At 38.2% G+C, this 25,047-nt stretch overlaps 4 protein-coding genes and 1 long non-coding RNA gene across 5 annotated transcripts; 2 read left to right on the top strand and 3 right to left on the bottom strand.

The window, feature by feature from the left end:
* Positions 1 to 979: 979 nt before the first annotated feature.
* Positions 980 to 12,216, bottom strand: LOC126372887 (basic helix-loop-helix transcription factor scleraxis). The gene is made up of 4 exons (XM_050018819.1): positions 11,962 to 12,216; positions 10,931 to 11,018; positions 9,849 to 9,996; positions 980 to 1,351 (listed from the first exon to the last, which is right to left on the bottom strand). The coding sequence occupies exons 1-4, from the start codon at positions 12,056 to 12,058 to the stop codon at positions 1,073 to 1,075; spliced, it is 612 nt and encodes a 203-aa protein (XP_049874776.1). The 5' UTR covers positions 12,059 to 12,216; the 3' UTR covers positions 980 to 1,072.
* A 1,927-nt stretch (positions 12,217 to 14,143) lies between these two features.
* LOC126372885 (uncharacterized) lies at positions 14,144 to 15,059 on the top strand. The gene has a single exon (XM_050018816.1). It carries the CDS (start codon positions 14,159 to 14,161, stop codon positions 14,849 to 14,851), a length of 693 nt encoding a protein of 230 aa, XP_049874773.1. The 5' UTR covers positions 14,144 to 14,158; the 3' UTR covers positions 14,852 to 15,059.
* A 3,425-nt stretch (positions 15,060 to 18,484) lies between these two features.
* LOC126372898 (uncharacterized) lies at positions 18,485 to 19,836 on the bottom strand. The gene is made up of 3 exons (XR_007567238.1): positions 19,741 to 19,836; positions 19,069 to 19,108; positions 18,485 to 18,900 (listed from the first exon to the last, which is right to left on the bottom strand). It is a non-coding gene; the product is annotated as an uncharacterized LOC126372898 (long non-coding RNA).
* Positions 19,837 to 21,408: 1,572 nt separating this feature from the next.
* Positions 21,409 to 23,992, top strand: LOC126372872 (glucose-fructose oxidoreductase domain-containing protein 1). The gene has a single exon (XM_050018793.1). The coding sequence runs from the start codon at positions 21,522 to 21,524 to the stop codon at positions 22,725 to 22,727; it is 1,206 nt and encodes a 401-aa protein (XP_049874750.1). The 5' UTR covers positions 21,409 to 21,521; the 3' UTR covers positions 22,728 to 23,992.
* Positions 23,993 to 24,439: 447 nt separating this feature from the next.
* Positions 24,440 to 25,047, bottom strand: LOC126372894 (10 kDa heat shock protein, mitochondrial-like). Its single transcript, XM_050018827.1, has one exon. It carries the CDS (start codon positions 24,895 to 24,897, stop codon positions 24,586 to 24,588), a length of 312 nt encoding a protein of 103 aa, XP_049874784.1. The 5' UTR covers positions 24,898 to 25,047; the 3' UTR covers positions 24,440 to 24,585.

Below are 25,047 nucleotides of genomic sequence, written 5' to 3'. Positions count from 1 at the left end.
CTACTTACTTAGAGATTTTTTTATATTTGACGTGACTTATGGTAGATTTGCCGCAGATGGCATTAACTACTTGGCCGGACAAATGGGGAGCGCTGAAGGCTCTCATCCGGTACAACGTTTAAGACAACAGGCCTGAGGGTGCCCAGTTGGGCGCGAACCTCGGCTCAGGGCGATCTACTTAGAGAGGTGCGTAGCTATAAGACGCAAAAGACACGTTGCAGCCACTTAACTCTAGGTGCTGCTAATTGCTATACCTAATTTAAGTTAACTCGCATCAAATAAATGAGCACTGAAAGAGTTCCAGTCCGGGATATTTTTCAATTTTCGAATTGGTATGGACGAGTCTACACAGAATCCACTTACGCAGCGTATAATATTCATACTAAATCCCACTTTTCCGGCCAAGTGGCAACCCTACAATAACATAGGTACGTCAGTAAAACAGCTCGCAACCAAAAAAATAAATGTGCACACAGAGGCCTGTGTGCACATTTATATTCCGTATCACAAATCGTCGATCCTAACATCACCCTGTCACGGGTGAAGTGTAAACCAATACCCTTATGTGACGGTGTTGTTCTCAAATTTTCTTTGAACTTTTAATAGATTCAACGGAATTACGTGAAGTCGGCGTTTTTCTTATTTATGACGGACTTAATTTATATCACAATTAATGTTGTTGAGATGAAACCAATACGTATCTACTTGTTACCTTATTTTTAAATAGTCACCGTTATGTATGCCGTAATTGTCATATAGGTATATTAGTCACAGTACAGTAACCTTCTAAATGTAAAAATGTTTTAATGTATATGACGTGGCTGTACTTTATAAATAAATAACTAATACCTAATGATAATGTATCGAAAGGCTTTTGATGGATTGACTCTTATCAATGTATGTAATTTTACGGACGGCTCTCCCTTTGGCAAAACAAAAACATTAATATAGATACCTATAAGGTAATTGACTCGTAAACATTTTATTATGATAATATATTTATTGCATTACAGTTACACGATATAATTTATGTAGTTTCATGTAACATGAAAAAATATTCCATTAAATTTTCTCACACATTATTCATTAAATTTTCCGTCGAATAGTTTCTTTGGTAATAACCGTCTTTGTAACCGTAGTTGCAATACTGGGCACATTCGTTCCTCTCATCGTACCCTCGATCTTCATAGTCGTTCTCGTATTCTTGGCTATAGTGTTCGCAGTTGTTGGTATCTTGCATGGGCTCTCTGGTCGTTTGGCCCCGGTTATCTGTAGGCTGTGGCGTGACGTTCCATCTCTGGGAGATGGTGCAGCTTAGTGACCCTCCGTGCTGGAAGGCGAAAGGCCACGCCTGGAATTAAAACATTTTACATGTATTAAATATTGTAAGTAGGTTCCAACATTAAAAATCTACGTAACTAGATGACCCGGTGAATTTCATATCCTTATCCCTTTCCATATTTTCTCACGGTTTAAACCTTCCCTGGACTACGATCAACATTTCGAATCCAAAATCAGCCAAATAGATCGCGCCGTTCTCGAGTATTAGCGAGACAATTGATTTTTATGTACCTATACATTTTTAGTTTACGCATTTTGAGGGAAAAAGCAAAAAAATACATTATTAAGTACGATACGCCATCGACATGATGACGATTGCGAAGTTATGATGGCTTACGATAACCTAATGCCGCCAATTTCTAAAAGGCTAATGTAATACATATTATTAGCAGCCTCCGTGTTCTAGTGGTTAGACCGTTGAGCTTACGGTCTGGAAGTCCAGGTTCGATTCCCGAAGGGGACATTGTAGAAATCACTTTGTGACTGTCCTTCGTTTGGTACATAGGCGTGAATCACCTGATTGTCCGAAAAAGTAAGATGATTCCGTGTTTTGAAAGGCACGTAAAACCGTTGGTCCCGCTTAAAATAGCAGCTTGTTGGAGTATGCTCAGCAGAGGGACGTATAATATATGCTGTTTATGTTATTTAGTAAGTAGGTGAGTATACGTAATGATTGTACATAGACCACAAAATCATATTTCCCGGATATGACATCCAGCCGGGAGTACCTACTTACGTTATTAAAACAAAAAGGACGGCTGAAACCTAATTGAAAAATAAACTACTTACTACAAACAAGCCATCTCTTTCTTTTCACAAATAAGAAATATTCCTATCCGTCTGCTCAAAAAAAAAGACCTCCCAGTTTGCTAGTATTCTAAACGTATAAACAATCCAAATGTGAATACCCAAATTTTATTGCAACACACACTTGACCGCACTTTTTATGTGCAAACAAACAAACACTCAAACGTGTGGGTCCTATTCTGTTGTACACATGTTCTATTACACAGTAGGTAGAATAACGGATATGGCAGTAGATACCTTATCTCTATTTCGTCATTAGGTATTATAACTAGGTACCTACCTACTACTACCATGTCTTACTATTTACCATGTCAGGGGCCTTTGGTGGCTCAATCATAAACCTGACACCAGGGTTGATGAGGCTGGTATTCCACCTCACATCCCACACGATAAGAAGAAGAAGACCTACTACTTATTTCGCAACTTGGGAGCAATCTCAGCTTTAAAAAGCTTAACGGCATCCTAAAAACAGTCAGTACTAGATCATCATCATCAGCCCATTAACGTCCCCACTGCTGGGGCATGGGCCTTCCCTATGGATGGATAGAGAGATCGGACTTTAAACCATTACGCGGGCCCAGTGCGGATTGATGGTTATTAACGACTGCTAATGCAGCCGGGACCAACGGCTTAACGTGCCTTCCGAAGCACGGAGGAGCTCGAGATGAAAACTTTTTTGTGGTCACCCATCCTATGACCGGCCTTTACAATCGCAGCCCGAACGCGTTTACCGCTGCGCCATGAAACTCGTCGTGAAACTCTGGGCGACAGGATGCATTCTCTACGGAGATAGGCTGTCTGCGACTTGGTGACCCCCCTTAAAAGCTGGATCCGCTCCTGCATTTATTTGCGTACTCGTGCGATTTTTAAATCTACATTACTAGCGTACTTGTATAAGAAGACCTTTAAATAAAGTGTCGTACGTTCAGTGTGCAAAAATCTAAAAAAAACGATCTGGTTTAATTATAAATAAGTAGGTACTACGTTTTATAGCAGGTAGGTAAGTAACCTTTAAGATTAAAAAAGACATACAACGTCGACTAGTAGATATATACCGGTATAACAACCCTCGTCATTATAATATTTCAGAGCGATCGGATCTTTCTGAACAACGAATTACTGAACAATCAAATGCGTTAAATGTCGAAGAATAACCATTGAAACAACTGCCATTCGATGACTGGCACAAAAGTAGAGTGCGTGAGTGATTCCTCCAGGGTTCAGGGTCTATAAGGAAATACTCTATTGTGTCCTATCCCACTGGTTTATTACCTACTTACATATACCATTACGATTCTATTTGGGCATTTTCAAGAGTAAAGGCACTGTTATAAGGACTGCCAAAGGAGAAAGTTAATTTGTCCATCATTAGTATTTCCCTTCATCTAAAATCGAAATTTATATTATAAATAAGTAGCTACTACGTTTCATAGCAGGTAACACTCTAGTAGGGCAAAAATTTCATATACATTTTCATGCGATTTTAAAAAGGCTGAAAAAACATCGCCTTTTTTATTTATTTGACATTTTAAGTTCCAACCCTTGTATATATAAACAAGACAAAAGCATCGGCGAAACAATAAAAGTGGAGCATCTTTAACGTCCGGAGATAAACTTTATTTATACACGCAACAGCTGCAAACTTTTGGTCAGCACGGGCGGTGCGGCGCGGGCGCAGCGCGTAAAACACATCATTTGTTGTTCGACTCCTTTTGTTTTAGACTCGATTATCATTTTAGTCATATGGAGCTAGAGAAGACGCTGTGAAAGGAGTAATATCTTAGCGTAAACTGAAGAACTAATTTATATTTGTCTGGCCTGTGAAGGTTTAAGACATCTTTCAAAAGGGTAATTCTTAAATAGTTTTCAGAGAACCCAAAAAAAATAAATATATATTTTTATGAGTTTTTATGATGCAAATCAAAAGTTTATGTCAAAAGCATATTTTAGATGCATATGGACAAGCTTAATACCCTCAGGAATATTAAAAAACAAGGGTAGAAAAACACGGTTGTGACATTTGTGCCTCGGTCGTGACATCACTAAACATGGCTGTGACACAATATGACATGGATGTGACTGTTTTGCATTTTTCATTGTAACTGTTGCTGTTATTTTTTTGTCATCTTAGTTTTTGTCTCAATTGATTGGAGCGATTAGGCAGTAAGCAAACACTGAATTCCGTTCCGTCCGTTCTTTCATTGTGTATGCTTGAAAAAGTAGAATTTGGTGATACTTACTATTTTTATGCACTGTAATCTGCAATGTACCTAACCTGAATTGATGCAATAAACGTTTATTATTTATTTATTTAATTGGTTTAATCAAAAGTTTTTATTTGGTAATCTTCTTTCTGATTATGAGATACTTAACTAAATCACAATAATTGAGATCGCGTCATAAAAAAGTAAAATCCTATATTTAAAAACTGCAATGCTCTCTTATCTGCAAATGATGTGGAAACAAAAACCTTTATACTTTCGCCTACCAGTAGGGGGTTCTTGCAAAACAGAAACAACGTCTTCAGGACCTTTTTTTACTTATTGTACATTTGCCGCAGATGGCATTAACTACTTGGCCGGACAAATGGGGAGCGCTGAAGGCTCTCACCCGGTACAATGTTTTAGACAACAGGCCTGAAGGTGGCGAGGTGGGCGCGAACCTCGGCTCAGGGCGTCGTCTGAGAGGAAAAATATTTGAAAGAGTTAATCGACCCAAGTGGGTCGATAACAATAAGCGCTGTATTGAGGGAAGTCGTCCACCACGCCGGCGGGGTCAGTATCGGGGCCCTGAAGTGTTTGGTGTCGCGAGCTGATTGGCTGCCTCTATGGCTAGAGTAATCGGGTCGTCGGGATCGTATATTACGTCCTTCGGACGCCGATACTTTTCAGTACCGTCCCTAAGCGGGATGTATTCGGAAGCCGCAACTACCAGGGGATTTGGGTGGTGTGAAGCAGAATCGAAAAAACGTTTTGAAGCTAAGTTGAGCCATTGGGCAATGGTTGGCAGACCTAGGTCAATGTGCAGAACCACGGAGCTCCCGTGGCTTTCCACATGAAACGATTTTGTATTACCTGTAGACGGTGGATTTGAGAGGGACTCGCGTGAGTGAAAACTACCCCTGCATAGGTCATGATCGGACGGAATTTCACCTTATTCCTAAAGGACAATTTACTACGCTTGTTAAGGAGACAATGAAGACGGCCCATTACAAATGCGCGCGATTGCGTTTGATATGGGCCTTGAAAGTAAGACGTCTATCTAAGACTACGCCGAGATATTTGACTTACTCCTTCCAATCGGCTTGCCAAACATCTTGATGACTTTAAGTTGACGGCGTGACCGTGGCGTGTTATAATAGCTCTTTGAAAAGTACACCGCTACACTTTTCTCCGGGTTTACCTCGATTCTCCATTTGCGAAACCACTTGCCCAAGGTATTGGCCGCGCGTTGGAGAATTCCAGTCGTCATAACTCGACCACGGCACGAAGAATAGATGGCTGTATCATCCGCAAATGAAGCTAAAACCAAACTGCTCTGTTGGAATAAGACTATTGGATTCGGCGTAGTCCCGTAATCTAGCAAATATGAGCCGCTCATAAATCTGCCCCATGGTATTGAGGAGACTTATGGGGCGGTAACTCGAAGGTTCGTTTTTAGGTTTCCCAGGCTTTGGTATACCAATTAAAATTGCTTCTTTGACTTCTTTGACGCAGTTGCTCATGGCAACGTTGAATATTGCCGTTAGTAAACAGATGAGGGGAGCACCGAAGTTTTTAAGGACACGATTCGTGACACCGTCTGAACCAGGGGCTTTTCGGGTTTGAATTTTTTTGATGATACCTAGTACCTTTTCCTCAGTGACCTGTGGAAGAGGAGGATCGGTGCAGAAGCCCTACGCTGAACTTCAGAGTTCACCGTCAAGCGGTGCCTACGATCGATAGGGAGAGTGCTGGGCGAGCATTGGGCTTCACGACTGTCGGCAAGGCATTCGGCTTTTTCGTCATCGTCAAAAGCGGGGGGTTGGTTAGGCCTATTGAGAGGAGGAGTAGGAACAACCGTATCCTTTTGAAGAGACCTAGACAGCTGCCAGATGGCCTGGTGGTGGGGCTCAATGCCGCTCAAAAGATTATTCCACCGATTCTGTCGCATGTCATTAATACGTTTTCTTACAGTATGCTGCAAGAGACGCAAATGACGACGACATTCCTCGGTGCGATTGAAATCATATGCGCGGGTGGCTGCGTTTTTCTCATGGATGTCGGTAGGCAGTTTCCAGCGATGGTCTTCCATCTCCAGAACCTGTGCTGAACTTTCGTTCAAAACCAACCTCACGTGATCCGTGAGGGAGTTAATAGCTATCGAGGCCTCCTCTAAGGAGGTTATTTCTACTGGGAACTTCAGGGCCAAGATCTGCAGAATCTTTGCTATTCCAGGTAAAGACCGTGTCTCCTGATATCACGCTATGATACTTCTTCTTAGTAAATTTAGTGTAGTAAGGGGGATCAGGGTTATCGTTATTTATACTAACAATTTGACCAACAAATGTTTCTTCTTGAACTCAGTTAGTTTCCTTCCAATCCCGAAATCCACTTACGTAACAATACCATACAACCGCCAAAAACCCCTGCCTAGTGTGGCTATGAATAATTTCCTTCCAAATATCTTGGAAGAGGCCCTTGTCCTATACTAGGATCTATATGGACTAGTAAAGTAAATACTCGTGTGTAAGCATATCAAACAATAATATAATTTAACAAAATTATTGAAATAAAAAAGAATGTCACGATCGTGCATTATATGTCACAACCATGTGTTTAAAAAGTCCACGGCTGTGACATTTTTATCATTACATGGTCGTGACAATTTGAAACGTGTTCGATATAACCCAAAAGCTATCCACGACACTGCAATTCTAAGTAATTATTTTAAACTACACTGTATGACGTGCATATTACTTTTCAAACAATAGTGTAACACTGATACTTAAGTTTAAAACTCTTACACGGCGTTGACGAGTTAAGGTTGTCCTTTTTTTAAAATGTAAAAGCAGATTGATTTTATACTGGTCTCAACGCTCTTAGCCATTTGCAATACTGACAAGATGATATTGTTGCCATTCTAAAAAAACTTAGAAATGGTTGTTAATGTCATAGATTTATTTCTACCGAGTATTGCAATTTTAAAGTGTCGCACACGGTCGTGACACAAAAACTGCTCACAAAATGTATGTTGTTCAAAATCATAAATAGTGTGCATTATTTATATATTTTGTTAAACAGTCTTATAGAACAAAGGTTCGTCTTGCATAGTTATTGTAATATTTCGAAAAATAACATGCCACATCTTCAGAAAAAAACATTTTATCTGCAATTCTGGCAATCTCACACGACACGTTCCGTGACATTTATGACTTCTAATTTTTTTTAATATAATATCTAATAATTTTATGGCAAAAATTATATCCGGACACGATACTAGAAGTAATTACCTAAGTAAAATGATTCAGGGGTCACCGATTTTCCTAAAAAACATATACAATTCTTACAACTCACACAAAAAAACGTAAGAATAAGAATCACCCAAAACGTTTAAGAAACTTTTTAAAAGTTCGAACGTGTAGATATCTCAGAGCGATTATATTATTCAAATTAAGGAGTCTTAGAGATATTTTTGTCTTCACTCTAATACTTCATTAAGTTGTCATAAAAATGTAGGTAATGCTGACACATTTTTAAAAATGTATATAATTGTATACAAGGTTGGTGATTATTGTATTGTTTTTTTACAGATTTTATTTATCGACTTCAAAAAAGGAAGAGGTTCTCAAAACGACCATATTTTTTTTATTGTATTGTAACTTGTGTTTAAAATTTACCTATAAACTAGAAATTTAAGTTTTATGAAATTGGATTTAAGTTTTTAAAAAAAATATGTCATATAAGTAGTAGTAGTAGTAGTATAATTATAAGTAGTACCTTACGTCTAATCTGGTAGAATAGTCTTTTTTTTTAAAAAAAAGAAAAGACGTGCGACTTTTAAAAATTTGCCAGCCATTAGCACCACGTTAAGCGCAACATAATCCTGCCATCGATCAGTCGCGAGGCTTCGTGGAACGTGTCTGGTAATCTCGGGTGACAAGCTCGAGCCGCGGCGGTTGGCATTATATTATGTTGGCCTGTGCCTCTTGTCAGGCAAGGATTTATTGGCAGTGAAACTTGACAGCACTATACGGGAATACGTGAGGCATATCGATATATATACAACAATTATCTATTGCATCGACTGTGGTCCCATGGTTCACCGCCTTGCTTCTCAAACGGGAATTCCGGTTCGAAAGTTTGAACTTGCAACAATGAGTTTTTAATTCTCTAACACAGTTGCTCAACGATTATTAGACAGTAATACGGCTGTCCACCTCTCACGTTGGTCTAACAGAAAGCCCGGAGAGGTGGGGTACTTAGTTCATCTTGCGATGGATGTAACTCTGACTACCCCAATTAGGTTATAGTCGTGAAATTTTATGTTATGTTTTGTGGAAATAATAGTGTTCTATCTTTACTAAACTAGTCACATCACTCACACTCACAGTCATGTCACTGTAATAGTTTCTTACAGAGAATACATAATGAATGTGTGCGCGTACGCATCCCTGATTTACAACGCTTCTGTTACAGCGGTTCCGAAAGAATTAGCGCGATGACAAGTGGGACAGGGAATAAATTGTCAACAATTATGAGATCCAGCGACACATGGGCGGGGTTTTTGTGGTCGTTGGCTAAACTGACGACCGCTTATTAAGTTTACTTTTTTATACTTAGTCAATTGGTTTTCGGAAGACGATATGGTTTGTGGATTGAGAACTGTTTAACAAACTTACACAGGTAGATCCTACGCCATTATAATCATAATCCATGTAAATTTTCAGCTCGCTTCATAATTCGTCAAGAGCCAATTTGTACGTATGTACCTAAGTAACACTGAATAATGAACTAAGTATAAAACTTACTAGTGGATAGTAATAATGATTCCTTTGTTGAAGTAGAGCAGTAGTGTAACCACTACCACACTATAGTCTTTTCTATATTTTTCCCGTGCAATGAAAGAGTTCAGCCCCTTAATAAGTAGCCTAAGAAAATAAGTGCAAACGTCGTGATCCGGCTAACCTAGAGGTATGCATTTGATATTTCATGTACAGTCACGAGCATTAATTTGTATACACTTTGGTACCATGTCACATTAACTTTTTTGACAAATTGAACTGTAAGTCTCACTAAATGTCAAATATTAACAATGTTGTTAATGTACTAACATTAACAGACAGAGACCTAAAGTGGTTATATTATATTGCTCATGACTGTACCTACATACTCCTTCGCGGATTGAGCACTAGACTTGAGATAGTACAAGACTAGATTCCTGTATTGTGCAGCTTTCAAAGTGAAGACCTTAATGATCGCCAACCAAGCAGACGGGACCGAAAGATAAAGTAGACCATTTCACGTGTCCCTGAACGTACGCGTACCACTGTAATCGCGGTATATCGAGGGCTTCGACCAATAGCCGTATGATGTTTATTTGCGTAGATAGCGTTCACTACGTCTATGAGTTGAAAGCCCTGGATATAAAACGCGACACTGCGCGGGTACGGTGCCTGGAAACTGCTGTAGTACAAAAACAAGATAGAATAGAACACTTACAAGGCTAAGCGGATGCGGCGGCGTGTGCGCAGAACGCGGCTCGTGCAGCAACGCTCGGAGGTGGGCTATGTACGACGCTGCCAGTCGCAGAGTGTCCAGCTTTGACAGCTTCGTATCCGCCGGCACCCAGGGTAGAGTCGTTTTCAATCTAGAATAAGTACTTACATGAGGTTTTTACACACATTAGGAGAAAAGCATATACATGGGGTGCTAACCTGAACACCGCCGCCAACTCGAATAGGAGCAGTGTGGTGTAGTAAATACTACTACCCTACAACTAGGTACTGTAGTATAGGTATCTTCCATACACCCTACCTGGCCTGTGCCTACTAGAGCAATATTTTGTATTGACTATTCATGTAAATTATATTTTACATAGGAATAATTTATAAAGTAACTACCTAATACCTATATCTATGGACTATAATATCAAGAGGTTAGGTACTTTTGTTTAATGATGTTAAAGGTAAGTTGGAACGTATAAGATTTCGTCTGTCGTGCGGACTCGTCTCTACAATACCTACACAAACCTACCACCTGAACATTACGCGCAGTGATGTGTGGGAATGTAACCACATTGAGAACGTTCCTGACAGTAAAAGGCGCTAAACTTTTGTAAAAAGAGCTTTATTGCCTAACCTTTAGGCAGATGAGACCAGAGTACAAGAAAGAAAAATTTGAAAAACAAAAGCAGCCAGTGGTTTTACTATTAAAGAAGACCCTCAGGCCTGTTGTCTTAAACGTTGTACCGGGTGAGAGCCTTCAGCGCTCCCCATTTGTCCGGCCAAGTAGTTAATGTCATCTGCGGCAAATCTACAATAAGTCACGTCAAAAAAAAATAATAATAATAAAAATATATATATATTAAAGAAGTTTCACACGGAACGGCATATTACTGATGACGATCTTTTAGTCGATTTCTAAGAATAGAAAGATAGGTATAAGATATGATCCGAAAAAAAAGGACCGTGGAACACTATAATGAATTAAGTCTGTGGTGTTAAGTAAGTTGTATACTTACCTACCTACTTAGTTAATCTTTTGCATGCGTAGTCATGTGAAAATCAAAAGGTGAAAAGTACCTGCAAAACGCTTTAGAGAGTACCCTCATCCTCGCCCGTTCTCTTGCATTGGCCGCGTTTCTGTGCTGAGGTTCGTGACTGCTTCGTCCTATAGAAGTGACCACGTGATTCTTTTAGTAACATCAAGGTAAGGTCATAGAAAGTTCTTCCCTTGGAATTATGATTCGAAATTATGAATCCATCGTTTTTGAAGGGTTCGCAATGTTCGCATTGGCAAGTGCCTTGAGAATTGCCTTAGAATCTGTATATTAACAGCAATGGCGGCCCTAGCAAAATATTTAGGTGGTTGAGGTCTCCAAAGTGGCACCCCTCAGCCCTTCAAAATACAAATATTTTCGATTAGTTTGCGGCCACCGAAATTTACTTGTTTAAATCTTTTAAAAATGTTGTTTACGGCTATCCTGTATGAGTTTTGTGTGGCCGCTATCTAACCCCATGAAGTTAGTTTTCAGCCAGGTGGGCCTGTCTTGGTTGATTTTGGCGCCTCCTATTTTGGCTCCTGGTGCGGTCGCACCGCTCGCATCGCCCTTGGGCCGCCACTGATTCACAGATTGATTCGTAGAATGTTATTGCTTTCCCAGCTAAAGGTGTAAATAATACCTACGCCACTCGGAGAAGCTAGGTAAGCACACTCCTCCACCCATCACACACAAAGCGACAGAACACTGACAGTGTATTCGTTCTGTTAGTAAGCATTTAGATGTGATAGCGAACAGAAACATACTGAACATCTTAGAAGTTAGATCAATAACGCATTTATTTTTTTGTACCTATATTAAATGGCGAGACGACTTGGACGCTTGCTGGAAGGAATGGCAATTGAAACAGGAAAGGAATGCCTTTACCAAGCAGTATGGGCTCTTGTAAGCTAGATTAAATTAGTCTATTAAATACGTAGTTGTACTTATTCGCTAATACCACTGGTACTAAATACAGATAAAAGTGCGCCCTAGTGAATTTGATAGTTTCAATTCATTTAACTCCTCGAGATCATACTTAAATTAAAATTTAAGCATAATATCAATACATACCTGAACTAGACTGCGTGTCATCGAAGAAGAAGTCATCATCATCGATATCCTCCCGCTTTTCCGCCGGCGGCGATCGATTTACTCTTTTCCGAGGCATTTTATTTTAGTTTATTGCACCAACACCAATTATTATTAAATTAAACACTTATATTATTTTTAAATAAACACTCTTTAAAATAAATATCCAGTTTTCATTTTAAAATTATTAAATAAACGTCGCAAAATGTTGTCGAATTTATTTCAGGGGTTGTTGGGTTGCGTCGCGTCAAGATTATGACTTGAGTGCGCGGGCGCAAGGCGGGCGGCGGCAATTTGGGCGGCGCTTACCACCGCCCCTCCTTACAACGATCCAGGCCTGGAATATGCTATTCCACATTCAAATCTCCAAACGTCTAATTTATTATCCCTCTCTTTTTAATAAATGGGGTTGAAAAGAGACGACACATGTTGTACAAATGAGGATTTAGAAAATCGTACAGCGTGGTACAAGGGGGTTGATCGTCAGCGAATGAACGATTTCCATATGAAGGAAACACATAGGTACCAGGTCTCATTGTATTTCTAGAATTCTGTTATTTATTTTCAAGGGTTTATGCTTAACCATGTAAGTGGGTAATTGATTTACGTTTGTATTGTCCGTTTACATTATTTACATTGAGACAAAGAGGATCCGATATATGGAACGACGAACAGAAACAATTGCGATAAATAGTTATTTATCGCAATTGTTTTTGTTATTTACTTTAACCCCGGAAATAACCACCAAAACTTACCAAATCTGCCTTAAGTACCTACATAAGCCTACATTAGGTACCTGCATAAGTAGGTAAATAAGCTTAGGTGTATCAAAAGTCACTCTTGAAAAACATCTGCTTTATTTTTCTTTTTAATTCTTTAGGTAGTAGTGCAAAAATTGGGTCGTGTACTAGGTTCAAGATAAATTATGAGATACTGATTACTAAATAAAGACACATCTAAAACTAACGAAAAACATTTTTTCCTATTTAACATATTTGTGAATTATAAACAAGAAAAATGTAATAATAATAAGTCCGACATATTATCAAATTTTAAATCGTCAATTTTTAAACAATTTCCATATTAATTTCAGTAATTTCATGTTTTGACGTTTAGTAAAAAGTAACCGATTTGACTAGTTGGAAACTACCCTATTAGCGCCGTCAGAAAAGGCGCGAAAGATTGACAGATAGAGCCGCGGCCGTGACACGGGGCGCTTCCGTGACACCTAACACCATTCTATTCTACCTCTCCTGACACACGTGCTAAACATCTTCGGAAAGCTTTGATTTATATCCGCAGGGTTAAAATTTTGTGACAAAATAATGACTTTACTGCAACTTCATTATGTGCTAGATTTTCACATAAGAATCTACTTACCTAATATTGTAGTCTACTAATAAATCAGACCTTGGAGACTAGCATAATGGTAACCTCTTAGAATACGTCTATGATCGCCATATTGGTTCAACTTACAATCTACAGATAGAAAAATGGGTTTTTAGCCTTATTTTTATAGGTGCACTTCGAAGGGGAATCGAAACCTATAGGGTACCTACATCCCACGAAGCCAGAACTGTACAGACCTAGAATCATAAAATTTGGTAAAAAGGAAGGTATTAAGTGAATATGAAGAACGCCCTCCGTGGTCCAGTGGTTGAGCGTTGGGCTCACGATCCGTAGGTCCCGGGTTCGAATCCCGGCGAGGACATAATGGGGGCGAGTTTTTATGTGTGTATTTTAATCTCTACGAAGTCCTAATTCTGCCTGCTTACTGTACCTAAACATGGTAGAGATGCTAGTAAGACTAAGTACCTTCTACTTACACGTTATCGCGTATATTCACGTAAGTACTTTTTATTTAAAACAGGTATCTTCAGGCGAGTAAGTAATAAAGTTGCACAGTAGGGCTTAATGTGAATGTTATTTGCATCTGATTGCTTTTGTTTTACCACCGTGATGTACTAACTAGTCTGAATATCTCGGCGGCCTCCAAGCTAAATGTCACCTTCCTGGACCGCCACTACACCGGTTTGCGAAACGACATTGCCCTATCTTTCAGATTGCTTTCTAGTACAACAATATTCTTTATTCTCTCTTTATAGATCAAAGAGTATAAATACTGTAGGGGAGGTGTGTTTGTCATCAGTTGTTCCTTCGTGTTCGTACTACTACCAATATGTACAAGTTTGTGTTGTGCGCTCTGCTGGCGGTGGCGGTGGCCGACCCCGAACCAGGTGCATTGTTCGCTCCCTACCCGGCGCCGCTCGCCTACTCGTCCTCCTGGCTGGCTCCATCCACCACCACCATCACCAAGTCCGCCAGCAGCGTGGTGCACCCCTCCCCATACTTGTACTCGTCGCCGATCTACTCCCACTTCATTAAGAAGCGCTCCGCTCCCCTGTTCCCCGGCTACTACGCGCCCTCCCCCTACTTGGCGGGCTCTCCGCTGGTCACCCCTGCGCTGACTACGCCGATCGTGAACGCTCCCTACTGGCCAGCGCCAGCTTTAACCTACTCGGCGCCCGCTCACTTCATCAAGAAGAGGGATGTCAGCCTGCTGCCTTCCACGTACATCGCGCCCACGACTTACACCGCCACTGCGCCCGTGTTGACATCGCACTACGCCGCTGCCCCCATCCTGCCCTCCACCCCGCTGTACACCTCGCCCTACGGTCTCGGCTACTCGCACTTCATCAAGAAGCGGTCCGCCAGCCTGCCCGTGCTGCCGACCACCTACTACGCCCCCAACACGTACTCCGCCCCCCTGCTGACCTCCAGCTACAGCTACGGAGCTGCTCCCATCGTGTCGTCTGCTTCCTACGCCTACGCCGCTTCCCCCTACGCCTACACCAGCTACATCAAGAAGTAAATGGCCTCTACAATAATCGTACAGCAGAAGAACAACGTGTTAACCACTTGTATTGTCTATTCAATCTCAAGTAATTGCAATACCAAGTGATTGACTTCGATTTCTTTGCATGTAGGTACGCCATGTTAACCCAGAATCTCACAATTAACCCACAGCTGTTCCATGTCCAATATTTGTTATTCATTCTATCCCATATCCAACAGTGATGTTCAGAGCCAATGCAATAAATTGTAAATACTAAACAATTTTGTATCATTTTGTACTTACCGATTTTATTCTATTGTATTTTATAGGTGCCTCTATTTTATACTTAGTTTAAGCTCGTATCTCGGTCCTAATTATGGAGACGACCGAGTACTTATACTCGCTTCCAACAGAGAGGTGTTGTGAAGACGGATAGCTGCAAATAGGATACGTTAATTCCAGGGCTGCCATGTTAATATTTTTAATTTAAAATACTTTACTTTGGTGATAAGTATAGATCAGAATCAACTCTATGTATATTATATTATGGACTAACATCAGGTTTAATGTAAATATGTCACCGAATTTCCGAATTATGCTTAGTGATAAGTATCCTTCGATACCGATCCCGCCGGCGTGGTCGGCAATTTCCCCATTCAGCGCTTATTGTTATCGACCCCCTAGGGTCGATTAATTCTTTCAAATACTATTATCCTCTCAGATGACGCCCTGAGACGAGGTTCGCGCCCAACTGGGTACCCTCAAGCCTGATGTCTTATTTTTTTACGGGATGAGAGCTCTCAGCGCTCCCCATTTATCCGACCAAGTAGTTAATGCCATTTGCGGCAAATGTACAATAAAGGAAAAAGTGAATAAGCAGGAATATTAAGTATAGCTCATGATCCACAATGTACCTCTAATGACATGTCATGTGGAAAAGACCGCAAAGTCCTTTAAAAAAATGATTGACTATCCTAAGTAATAGAGTCGTATGACGAGCTGATAACCTATCACCGTACATACATACATAAACTCACGCCTATTTCCCACCGGGGTAAGCAGAGACTATAGAATTCCATCACCACCTACCTATCACCGTATTTTCATCAATTCATCACAATATTCGCAGAAACCCGCAGTGACTCCAGGTGACTTACGGCTCTACCCACTCCAATAAGTATACACGCGTGATTGTTATGTAAACGAGTGTATACAATCCTTAACTAGACTTTCGGGGTGATACACAAAGGAAGGTAGGTATTCAACTTCTCAGGTATTTCACATAAGTATACGCATCGGGTGAAACGTGGATGCTAATCTTGCGTTAGATGTAGCTAACATAAGTACCTAATATTAATCCAAACAAAAATAGAACAGAATAAATTTATTTTATTCTTATTCTAATAAATATTACGAAACAGGTTAATTTCTGCAGTAAAAGCAATTACAGCAGCAACCCTAACAATCCAGGTGGGACATTTCAAATTCAAAGCAATGAGTCTAACGCGCTCTACCGAAGTGATTCGTTTTAGCGCCATGCCCACTATTTATTTTACAAATACGTATTATTCTTTGTTCCACTTACGCTTGGATTAATATGCCTATTAATTTTGCAAATTGATGTGCTTCTAAGAATAAATTTTGAGCACAAGATTTTTATTTGGGTACCTAAGTTTATAAAGCAACACAGATTCCCGCGCCCGAGGGCTGTAGTGCTCTACATTTTATCTTGTTATCTTCAGAACAATTTCTTTTAATATTAAGTACACCCTAACGACCCTAACAAAAACCTTTTTTCAAGTCGGGAGCAAAGGGAGTTTCGAAACGAGTTTCTTTTTTGTTTATAGTAGGCTACGAATAAATAATAAGTCAGGAAGAGTAATTATGAACAAACGCCGGCGAAATATTGGCCCCACGACATTCTAAAAGGTCGTAAATCCATAAAACCAATCAGTAGCGATTCCGTGACGCGCTTCATTGCGACAAGTGCTGTGATTGGTTATCAACAGCTACGAATAAATAATAAGTCAGGAAGAGTAACAACGCTCACAATTTGACGCCACTAAAATGTACACTTAGTGGGCGGGGCTTAAAAAGACTACTCGCACCTACTTCAATCTGCCTCGCGCCGTCACTGACGTATGTCATTGCTCGATTTATGGTATATTTCTATGGAAAAGCAGTGAAATATTATGTAAAATGTCGTCATGTGTAGTTAGTTGGTGTAGGAAACGAAAAAAGCACAGCAAAAAGTTAACTCGAATAACTTATCATCGGTGAATATAACATTTCTGTTCTCGTAAACACATTGTACTTTGGTCCGCATTATTCAAGAAGTTCCTAGCTTAATTCAGATAAATTATAATTTGTAATACTATGCAGTCAAGTAATACCAATATACCAAAATTTCCAGCAAAATATAGGTTTTTCTGTTATTTAGTCTTATCGAAATTTCCTTTTTTTATTTTCCCCAAAAATGAACACCGGCTTCCATCCTATTCCAGTAAATAAATAGTAAATAATAAGTCACCTTGTAATTATATTTATATATCATCCAAGTAAAAAATTGAAGTATTGAATAGTTGTTTTTACTAAATACCAATTAATTCAAAACACAAAACATGCAATATAATAATAATATACTTGAATACATAATTCAGCAACACGCCTCATCCGAAATACAAAACACTGAAAATTATTAAATCCACTGTTAGTTTCGTCCATTTTTTACTTATACTTACCCATGCATTGCATAACAACATCCTTGATTTGAGAACCCCGGAAACACACGGACCAACCTCTATTACGATGCCTGTTGATAACCAATCACAGCACTTGTCGCAATGAAGCGCGTCACGGAATCGCTACTGATCTCAGAACAATAACTAAAGCATAGAAGGAAGGCTAAAATAGCAACAGAACTCTATAATTCTGCTCTACTTTATCTTACGGAACCGGCGTAATGTTAGACAAAGACGCATATACAAAAATTGTTTCGTAATTTCGTAGGTTGTCACAAGTTTTTCATTGCCTAGTGTTGGGTTTCACTTTAGTAATATGTCGATAAAATTAAATTTACTTACAATTAATGTCGATAAATTTTTTTTACAAGATTTCTTTTTGTAGGATGCAATTATCTTCTTCTTGATGAAAGGAGACTCTGTCTCTGATAGGTAAGTATCTAACCATTTTTGGATTATATTGTCTGGTTTATATTAGTTTGGAGCTGCAGCTCACATTCAGGAAGGAAAGAAAATAGCCAACTGTTATCGTTTCATCGGTAAGTATTTTGTAATATTCGAATTTATTTATGATGTCATCCGCCGTGCACTGGTGTCGATCGACGTGCCGTGCAAATTGGAACCGCCGCCGCCGGGTCTAAGCCGCACAGACGGTAAGAGGCCCGATGGGGTCACGCCATAGACATAGAAAAGAGTATGGACTGGAAATACCTACAGAAAAAACGTGCCACTCTGTAAACATAAAATGGCGGTCTTTACTAGGGCTACAAGCTGTTTCAATACTAGGATTACCATACTCGTACCTACTAGATATAGCATTATACTTAAAAAAATACGGCATACAAGTATTCATAAGAGAACAGAAAGGGAAAGTAAAAGGTAGGTAGGTAGGTGGTGTACTGTATCTTTCGTGTAAAACTTGTAAGTATTGTATGTTGTGTGCAATAAAGTATATTTGTATTTGTAAAGGAAGGTTTAGTCAAGATTTATCTAAGTCGCTTACACAAATCTATAACATTCATTACATTCTTTATTGGGCGCAGTTCGTATCAACCTGGAGTGTTGGAGTAGGAGTAAATAAGAACAGGAGGTAAAATGAAATATAAATTAGATCGTAAATCTGTTCATTTTCATTAGCAAGTATTTATTTCACACGTTATTAATTATGTACATTATATTTACAATAAATACAAATTTATTAATTTCTAAACAGTGTCAATTTGCTTAGAAACTGTCTTTGTGACACCCTGTCACATTGTTTTTTTTTTCATTAAGTCGTTTGATCTTGAGGCGGGACTTGTTCAGCTTTTCTTTTAAATTTTTCATCTCGTCTTCTTGAACTGACTGAAATAAAGTTTAATAATAATGTTAAAATAGTATATGTACAAAATAATCTATAAAAATAAAAGTAAAATATATCTGATTTAAGTGCATTGTGCAGCTGGTTGAATTATACACTCTATATATGTATATCATGTTAAAAATATAAAAAAAGAAAATTATTTGATATACCTTTTCATGTAAATCCAGTCGACACTTTTGGATTTAATATCTGAAATCAAAGATAATAATAATTTACTTATATAAAACGTGTACAACTCATAATTGTTTAGACATAAAACAACTACAGACTTAGTATATACTAAGTTTATTAAGTACATAATAATATGTAGTTGAATGATAGATAGTATAAACGTGTTGTGATAACATGATACAAATATCTTATCTATCTATCCAGCAGTGAGATGATGCAGGCTAGGCTGAAATTTAAATTTAAACACCATTTCATCTGTCTGATCTATAATGTTCAATGTAGGAATAGCATCGTCTCGAATACGCCTCCACTTTGAATTAGGAACACACATAAATGAATCCGCAGTAAAATGTTTCGAGCAAATACGGCTGTACTTATTTGGAATCCAATTTCGTCTATTAATGCGAATTATCCATTCTTTCTCTTTGTTATCGTCTACAGGAAATCTAAAAATTAAAAGTATCGATAATTTTAGTACATCACTATGGACAATCAACATAACCTCAAATCAATTCCGTATTCATCGATGAAACGTATAATATAATGGATATCTCAAATATTTTATGCTACAAATCTATTCAGCAAAACATATTACTTTCCTAAAATTGTTCAGCAGTTCACATTTCACTAGAAAATTACAAAAAACTTACCGATGAAACAACAGAAGTTGTTGGCTATTTTCTTTTCTTCCTGAATGTGAGCTGCAGCCCCATACCACACAAGACATAATGTCACACAGTCGAGACACTCAATTATTTGATATAAATAAAAGTTTCTTTCCATTTATTTGGAAAAATATTGTTAAATTATCACTTAAAACAATCAGAACACAAGACACTCGTAAACACAGTTGACGCGACCGTGTCAAATAGTTTGGTAAATATAAGTAAAATCTTCTTATGTATGTTACTATGTATTTGGCCGAGTTAAAATGAGTCCAATAGGTCCAAATGACATTTCATGTTGTGACAACCTCGGAAAAAATGAAGCAAAGAGCGAATCATTTGTCCTTTTCTCACTCATAGTTTGTGTCGTAAGCTAGAAGAGAGCCGGTTTATAGTTTCTGAATTCTTATTTTAGCCTTCCTTCTATGCTTTAGTTATTGTTCTGAGCTACTGATTGGTTTTATGGATTTACGACCTTTTAGAATGTCGTGGGGCCAATATTTCGCCGGCGTTTGTTCATAATTACTCTTCCTGACTTATTATTTATTCGTAGATCATCAGGCAACAGGCATCGTAATAGAGGTTGGTCCGTGTGTTTCCGGGGTTCTCAAATCAAGGATGTTGTTATGCAATGCATGGGTAAGTATAAGTAAAAAATGGACGAAACTAACAGTGGATTTAATAATTTTCAGTGTTTTGTATTTCGGATGAGGCGTGTTGCTGAATTATGTATTCAAGTATATATTATTATATTGCATGTTTTGTGTTTTGAATTAATTGGTATTTAGTAAAAACAACTATTCAATACTTCAATTTTTTACTTGGATGATATATAAATAGGTATAATTACAAGGTGACTTATTATTTACTATTTATTTACTGGAATAGGATGGAAGCCGGTGTTCATTTTTGGGGAAAATAAAAAAAGGAAATTTCGATAAGACTAAATAACAGAAAAACCTATATTTTGCTGGAAATTTTGGTATATTGGTATTACTTGACTGCATAGTATTACAAATTATAATTTATCTGAATTAAGCTAGGAACTTCTTGAATAATGCGGACCAAAGTACAATGTGTTTACGAGAACAGAAATGTTATATTCACCGATGATAAGTTATTCGAGTTAACTTTTTGCTGTGCTTTTTTCGTTTCCTACACCAACTAACTACACATGACGACATTTTACATAATATTTCACTGCTTTTCCATAGAAATATACCATAAATCGAGCAATGACATACGTCAGTGACGGCGCGAGGCAGATTGAAGTAGGTGCGAGTAGTCTTTTTAAGCCCCGCCCACTAAGTGTACATTTTAGTGGCGTCAAATTGTGAGCGTTGTTACTCTTCCTGACTTATTATTTATTCGTAGATAGTAGGTATTTTGTGCCAATATTGTTTTATTATCAAAAAAATGCGTAAAACGGAATTCATAATCATTTTGGTTTTTGTTTTGGTTTATATTATTATTTCTATTTATTGGAATTTATATTGTTTCTATTTTTTGTAATTCTATTTATTTATCAGCGTTATATATTTAATTTCTTAACAAAAATCATATTCAGATTGATTTTATTGTATGATGAAATCTTTGGCTTGGATCTTGAAAAGTAGGCCTAATCCTAAATTAAAAAAAAAAACACAACTTTGACAGCTGTTTCTTGTGTGTGTGACGAATGTTTTTTGTGAAAATAAACGTAAATAGTAAATTACTCTTAGCTTCACAGTTATTTTAATTAGTTTTAATGAGATAAAACAGGAGACATGTTGCCAGGAATAGGCGTCTTTGGTACCGGCGCGATTGCTAAAGTTCTAGTGCCATTCCTCAGGGAGAAAGGATTTGCTGTCGAAGCAATATGGGGAGTAACACTTCACGAAGCCGAAGTCGCAGCCAAGGAGCTTAAAATTCCGTTTTTTACCAATAAAATCGATGATGTACTTTTAAAGAAGAACGTTAACCTTGTATTCATTGTTTGTGCCCCGAATTTACACGCGCAAATATCTGTGAAAGCTCTGGGAATAGGAAAACATGTAGTGTGTGATAAACCGGCGGGGCTGTGCCAGGCTGAGGCGCTCAAGATGGTCCGAGCTGCACAGTATTATCCTACTTTGATATCCATAGTCAATCACTCTCTCAGATTCCTGCCAGCCTTCAGTCACATGAAGAAAACCATCCAGGATGGCTACTTGGGCAACCCAGATGAGTTAACATTGATAGATGTTCGTGTACAAATGGGATCCCTTTTAGGAGAGACCTATAACTGGTTGTGCGATGATACTATGGGTGGTGGCACTCTTACACTTGTTGGCAGCCATGTCATAGATTTAGTCTCATACTTAACGGGACAGAAAGTTGTTAAAGTCCAAGGCGTGTTAAGAACATTTGTAGATGAAACACCAAAAGTCAATGGTATTAGAAAAATCACTGCCCCAGACTTCTGTACATTCCAGCTACAAATGGACAAGGGTTTATTAGTGACAGCAACATTAAATAATCACCTGCCAGGCCCATGTTTCAATCAAGAAATTTGTGTTTGCAGTAAAAGAGGTTACTTGGTAGTGAGAGGTGGTGACTTACATGGGAAGTTGCATAAACCAAATGTTTCAAAGATTTCAGAAGATGAAGGTAAAAGGCCTCATGATAAGGAGGAGGTGATATATGTTGATGTTGAAGATTTGAGTTGTGCTTCAAGTGTTGTTCCCAAGCCATATATCAAGGGTCTTTGTAAGATGATTAGTGCATTGAAAGAAGCTTTCTTGCCTGTGAAGGAACAGATGGATTGGGTGAAAGAGCCTGTGAGAGCCGCTGCAACATTTGAAGATGGACAGAGAGTACAAGCTACTATGGAAGCTTTACGGCAGTCAAATGAGGATGGTTGTTGGACATCAGTGCAACTACTGACCGAGCCCCCCGACCCCAACCCAGCATTGTCTGCTGCAGTGAGACGAACGGCCATATCTCTACAATAGTTACATTAAATTATTTATCATTGATATATGCCATCATAATGTACCTTTGTTATTTTAAGCTTAGGTTAATATAAGGTACCTATTTACAAAGTTTTATTAATTGTACACACAGTGGTGCTAATTCCTGTAAATACCATCTAATTTTATTTTAAGTTATATCTGTCATTTTCTTATCCGCCGAAAAGGAAAGGGACGGGTAATAGACAAGCATAAAATTTATGGAACACACGTCAATTTTAAGCACAAATCTAAACCGTCTAAAAATTTTACATCAGTCAATAACCCGACACATTCATTTACTCATTCTTCCTAAAATTAAGAGCTGTGAATCATCCGTCCCTTTCCTTTTCGACGGATATGAAAATGACGGATATAACTTAAAATAAAATTAGGCGGTGTCTCCAGGAATCGGGGCCAGTATTCACATAAAATCTCAATAGAACTTTTATAGCTTAGTAACTTTTTTTTTGAAACAAAAACAATAATCGGCATAAAAAATTGCTAATGAGATTATAAAGCCTTGGAAATAGTGAGAAATCATTACCATTGTTTTGTCTATCTGGTTAATATTGCATTTACTGTTATTGTAAAGATACTGATATCATGAAAAAATTGCTTTTAACTTGCCATTTAAAACTTGCTATTGAACTAACATTTATAGAAGAAACAAATCAGTATTTTAATTTTCTTAACAAGAGGTTAGCTTAATGTTGTTGCGAAACGATTGTACCTAGCCTATCACAAATTATTTACTTTAAATTGCAACTGTTTGTAATACTGTTCCAGAGTTTGAGTAAGATAATTTACCTATTATGTTTTATAATTATGTAAATATTTTTAATAAATAGACAGCAAAATAGAAAGAGTGGTACAAAAATCCATTTTAATTTCATCATCATCATGAATAAGCATCCAGTTGGATGTATCGGGCTTATTCACGATGACGATGAAATAGACAGCATCTATGAATAACCCAAGAACTGTAAGTCAGTTTCACTGCTAATTTAAAATTAGAACCTTACTAGAATTAGAAACTTAGGATGTTTGTCAAACTTGCTATTTTCAGTGCATACTAACAAGAAGCTTGCAACATCAGTTTAGTATATGTGGAACTGACTACCCAATTCCTGGGGCTTATCGGAGTATTAATTGTTACCCTGAAGATGGTAAAATGAACGGCTTACTGTGATTATTGTTCAAATTATGTCTGGTTGTATGAATTTATATGTGGCTAATACTTAAGCAAATAAAGAATTTAATATACATTTTATTTTTTATCCATTGTAGATTGGACTCATTTCTGATGTTCAACGATCATTCTATTAAAATAATGTGAAGTTCTGAACTCCTGAGTCCTGACACATTTATCACTACAAAAGTTATTAAGAGGAATGTGAACTTATCTACCAACTATGTAGGTTACAACCTTCGAATATTAATAGATGTATAGGAAGTTCAATTATTTGTATCAATAAAGATGACGAAAGAATTATAGTTTAAAAATTCTAGTAATACCTACTTTGTAATGAACAATTTACTTTGTATGCAGCATGAACTGTTCTGTTCAACCTTGTTTTGGAATCTTTGCACAAAGCCAAGCCCACCCCATATAACCTCAAAATTCACATTGACATAACCTATTCAAATCACTCAAGGGAAACACTTATCATGCTTAACTATTATTATTAACGAGGAGACAATGAAACAAAAGATTTTATAACAATATTATAATTAGAAATGCAACGCAGTTAACATCAAATTCATCAGCATCCAACGGATTACACAATCGCAATGTCCATTCACTACTCCTATTTTATGACTAACCAAACTGGAATAACGAGAAATTAAAACTAAACCTTTAGTTATCGATCTTCGCCAGGATATCAGCTTCTCGGAAGAGGTGGTATTCCTTCTCATCGTTCTCGAGGGATACCTTGGTGCCGCCGTACTCGGGAAGCAGGACTCTGTCGCCGACCTTCACGAGGACTGGGACGAATTCACCATTATCTTTCCTCGCGCCGGGACCAACAGCGACAACTTCTCCTTGCAGTACCTTAGACTGAGCCTTCTCAGGGATCATGATGCCTCCCGCGGTCTTCGTGACGGCTTCAGCCCTCTTGATGAGTACACGGTCCAAAAGGGGTACTAGTTTCTTCACAACGTTGGCCATTTTTTATATTGAAATAGAAGTTTTCTCTTCTCAAATCTCGGAAACAAATGAAGAGAATTGAGCGAGGTGACTTTTGTACTCCCGATGTCTAGAATATTCGGTTTTTGGATGCCGGCGCCGAGAGCAAATTTACGATTTATTTTTTAAACA

Source organism: Pectinophora gossypiella, chromosome 14 (assembly GCF_024362695.1).
Source record: "Pectinophora gossypiella chromosome 14, ilPecGoss1.1, whole genome shotgun sequence".
NCBI lineage: Eukaryota > Metazoa > Arthropoda > Insecta > Lepidoptera > Gelechiidae > Pectinophora > Pectinophora gossypiella.
The sequence above is the reverse complement of the archived record's forward strand: the minus strand, read 5'-3'. Positions and strand labels throughout refer to the sequence as shown.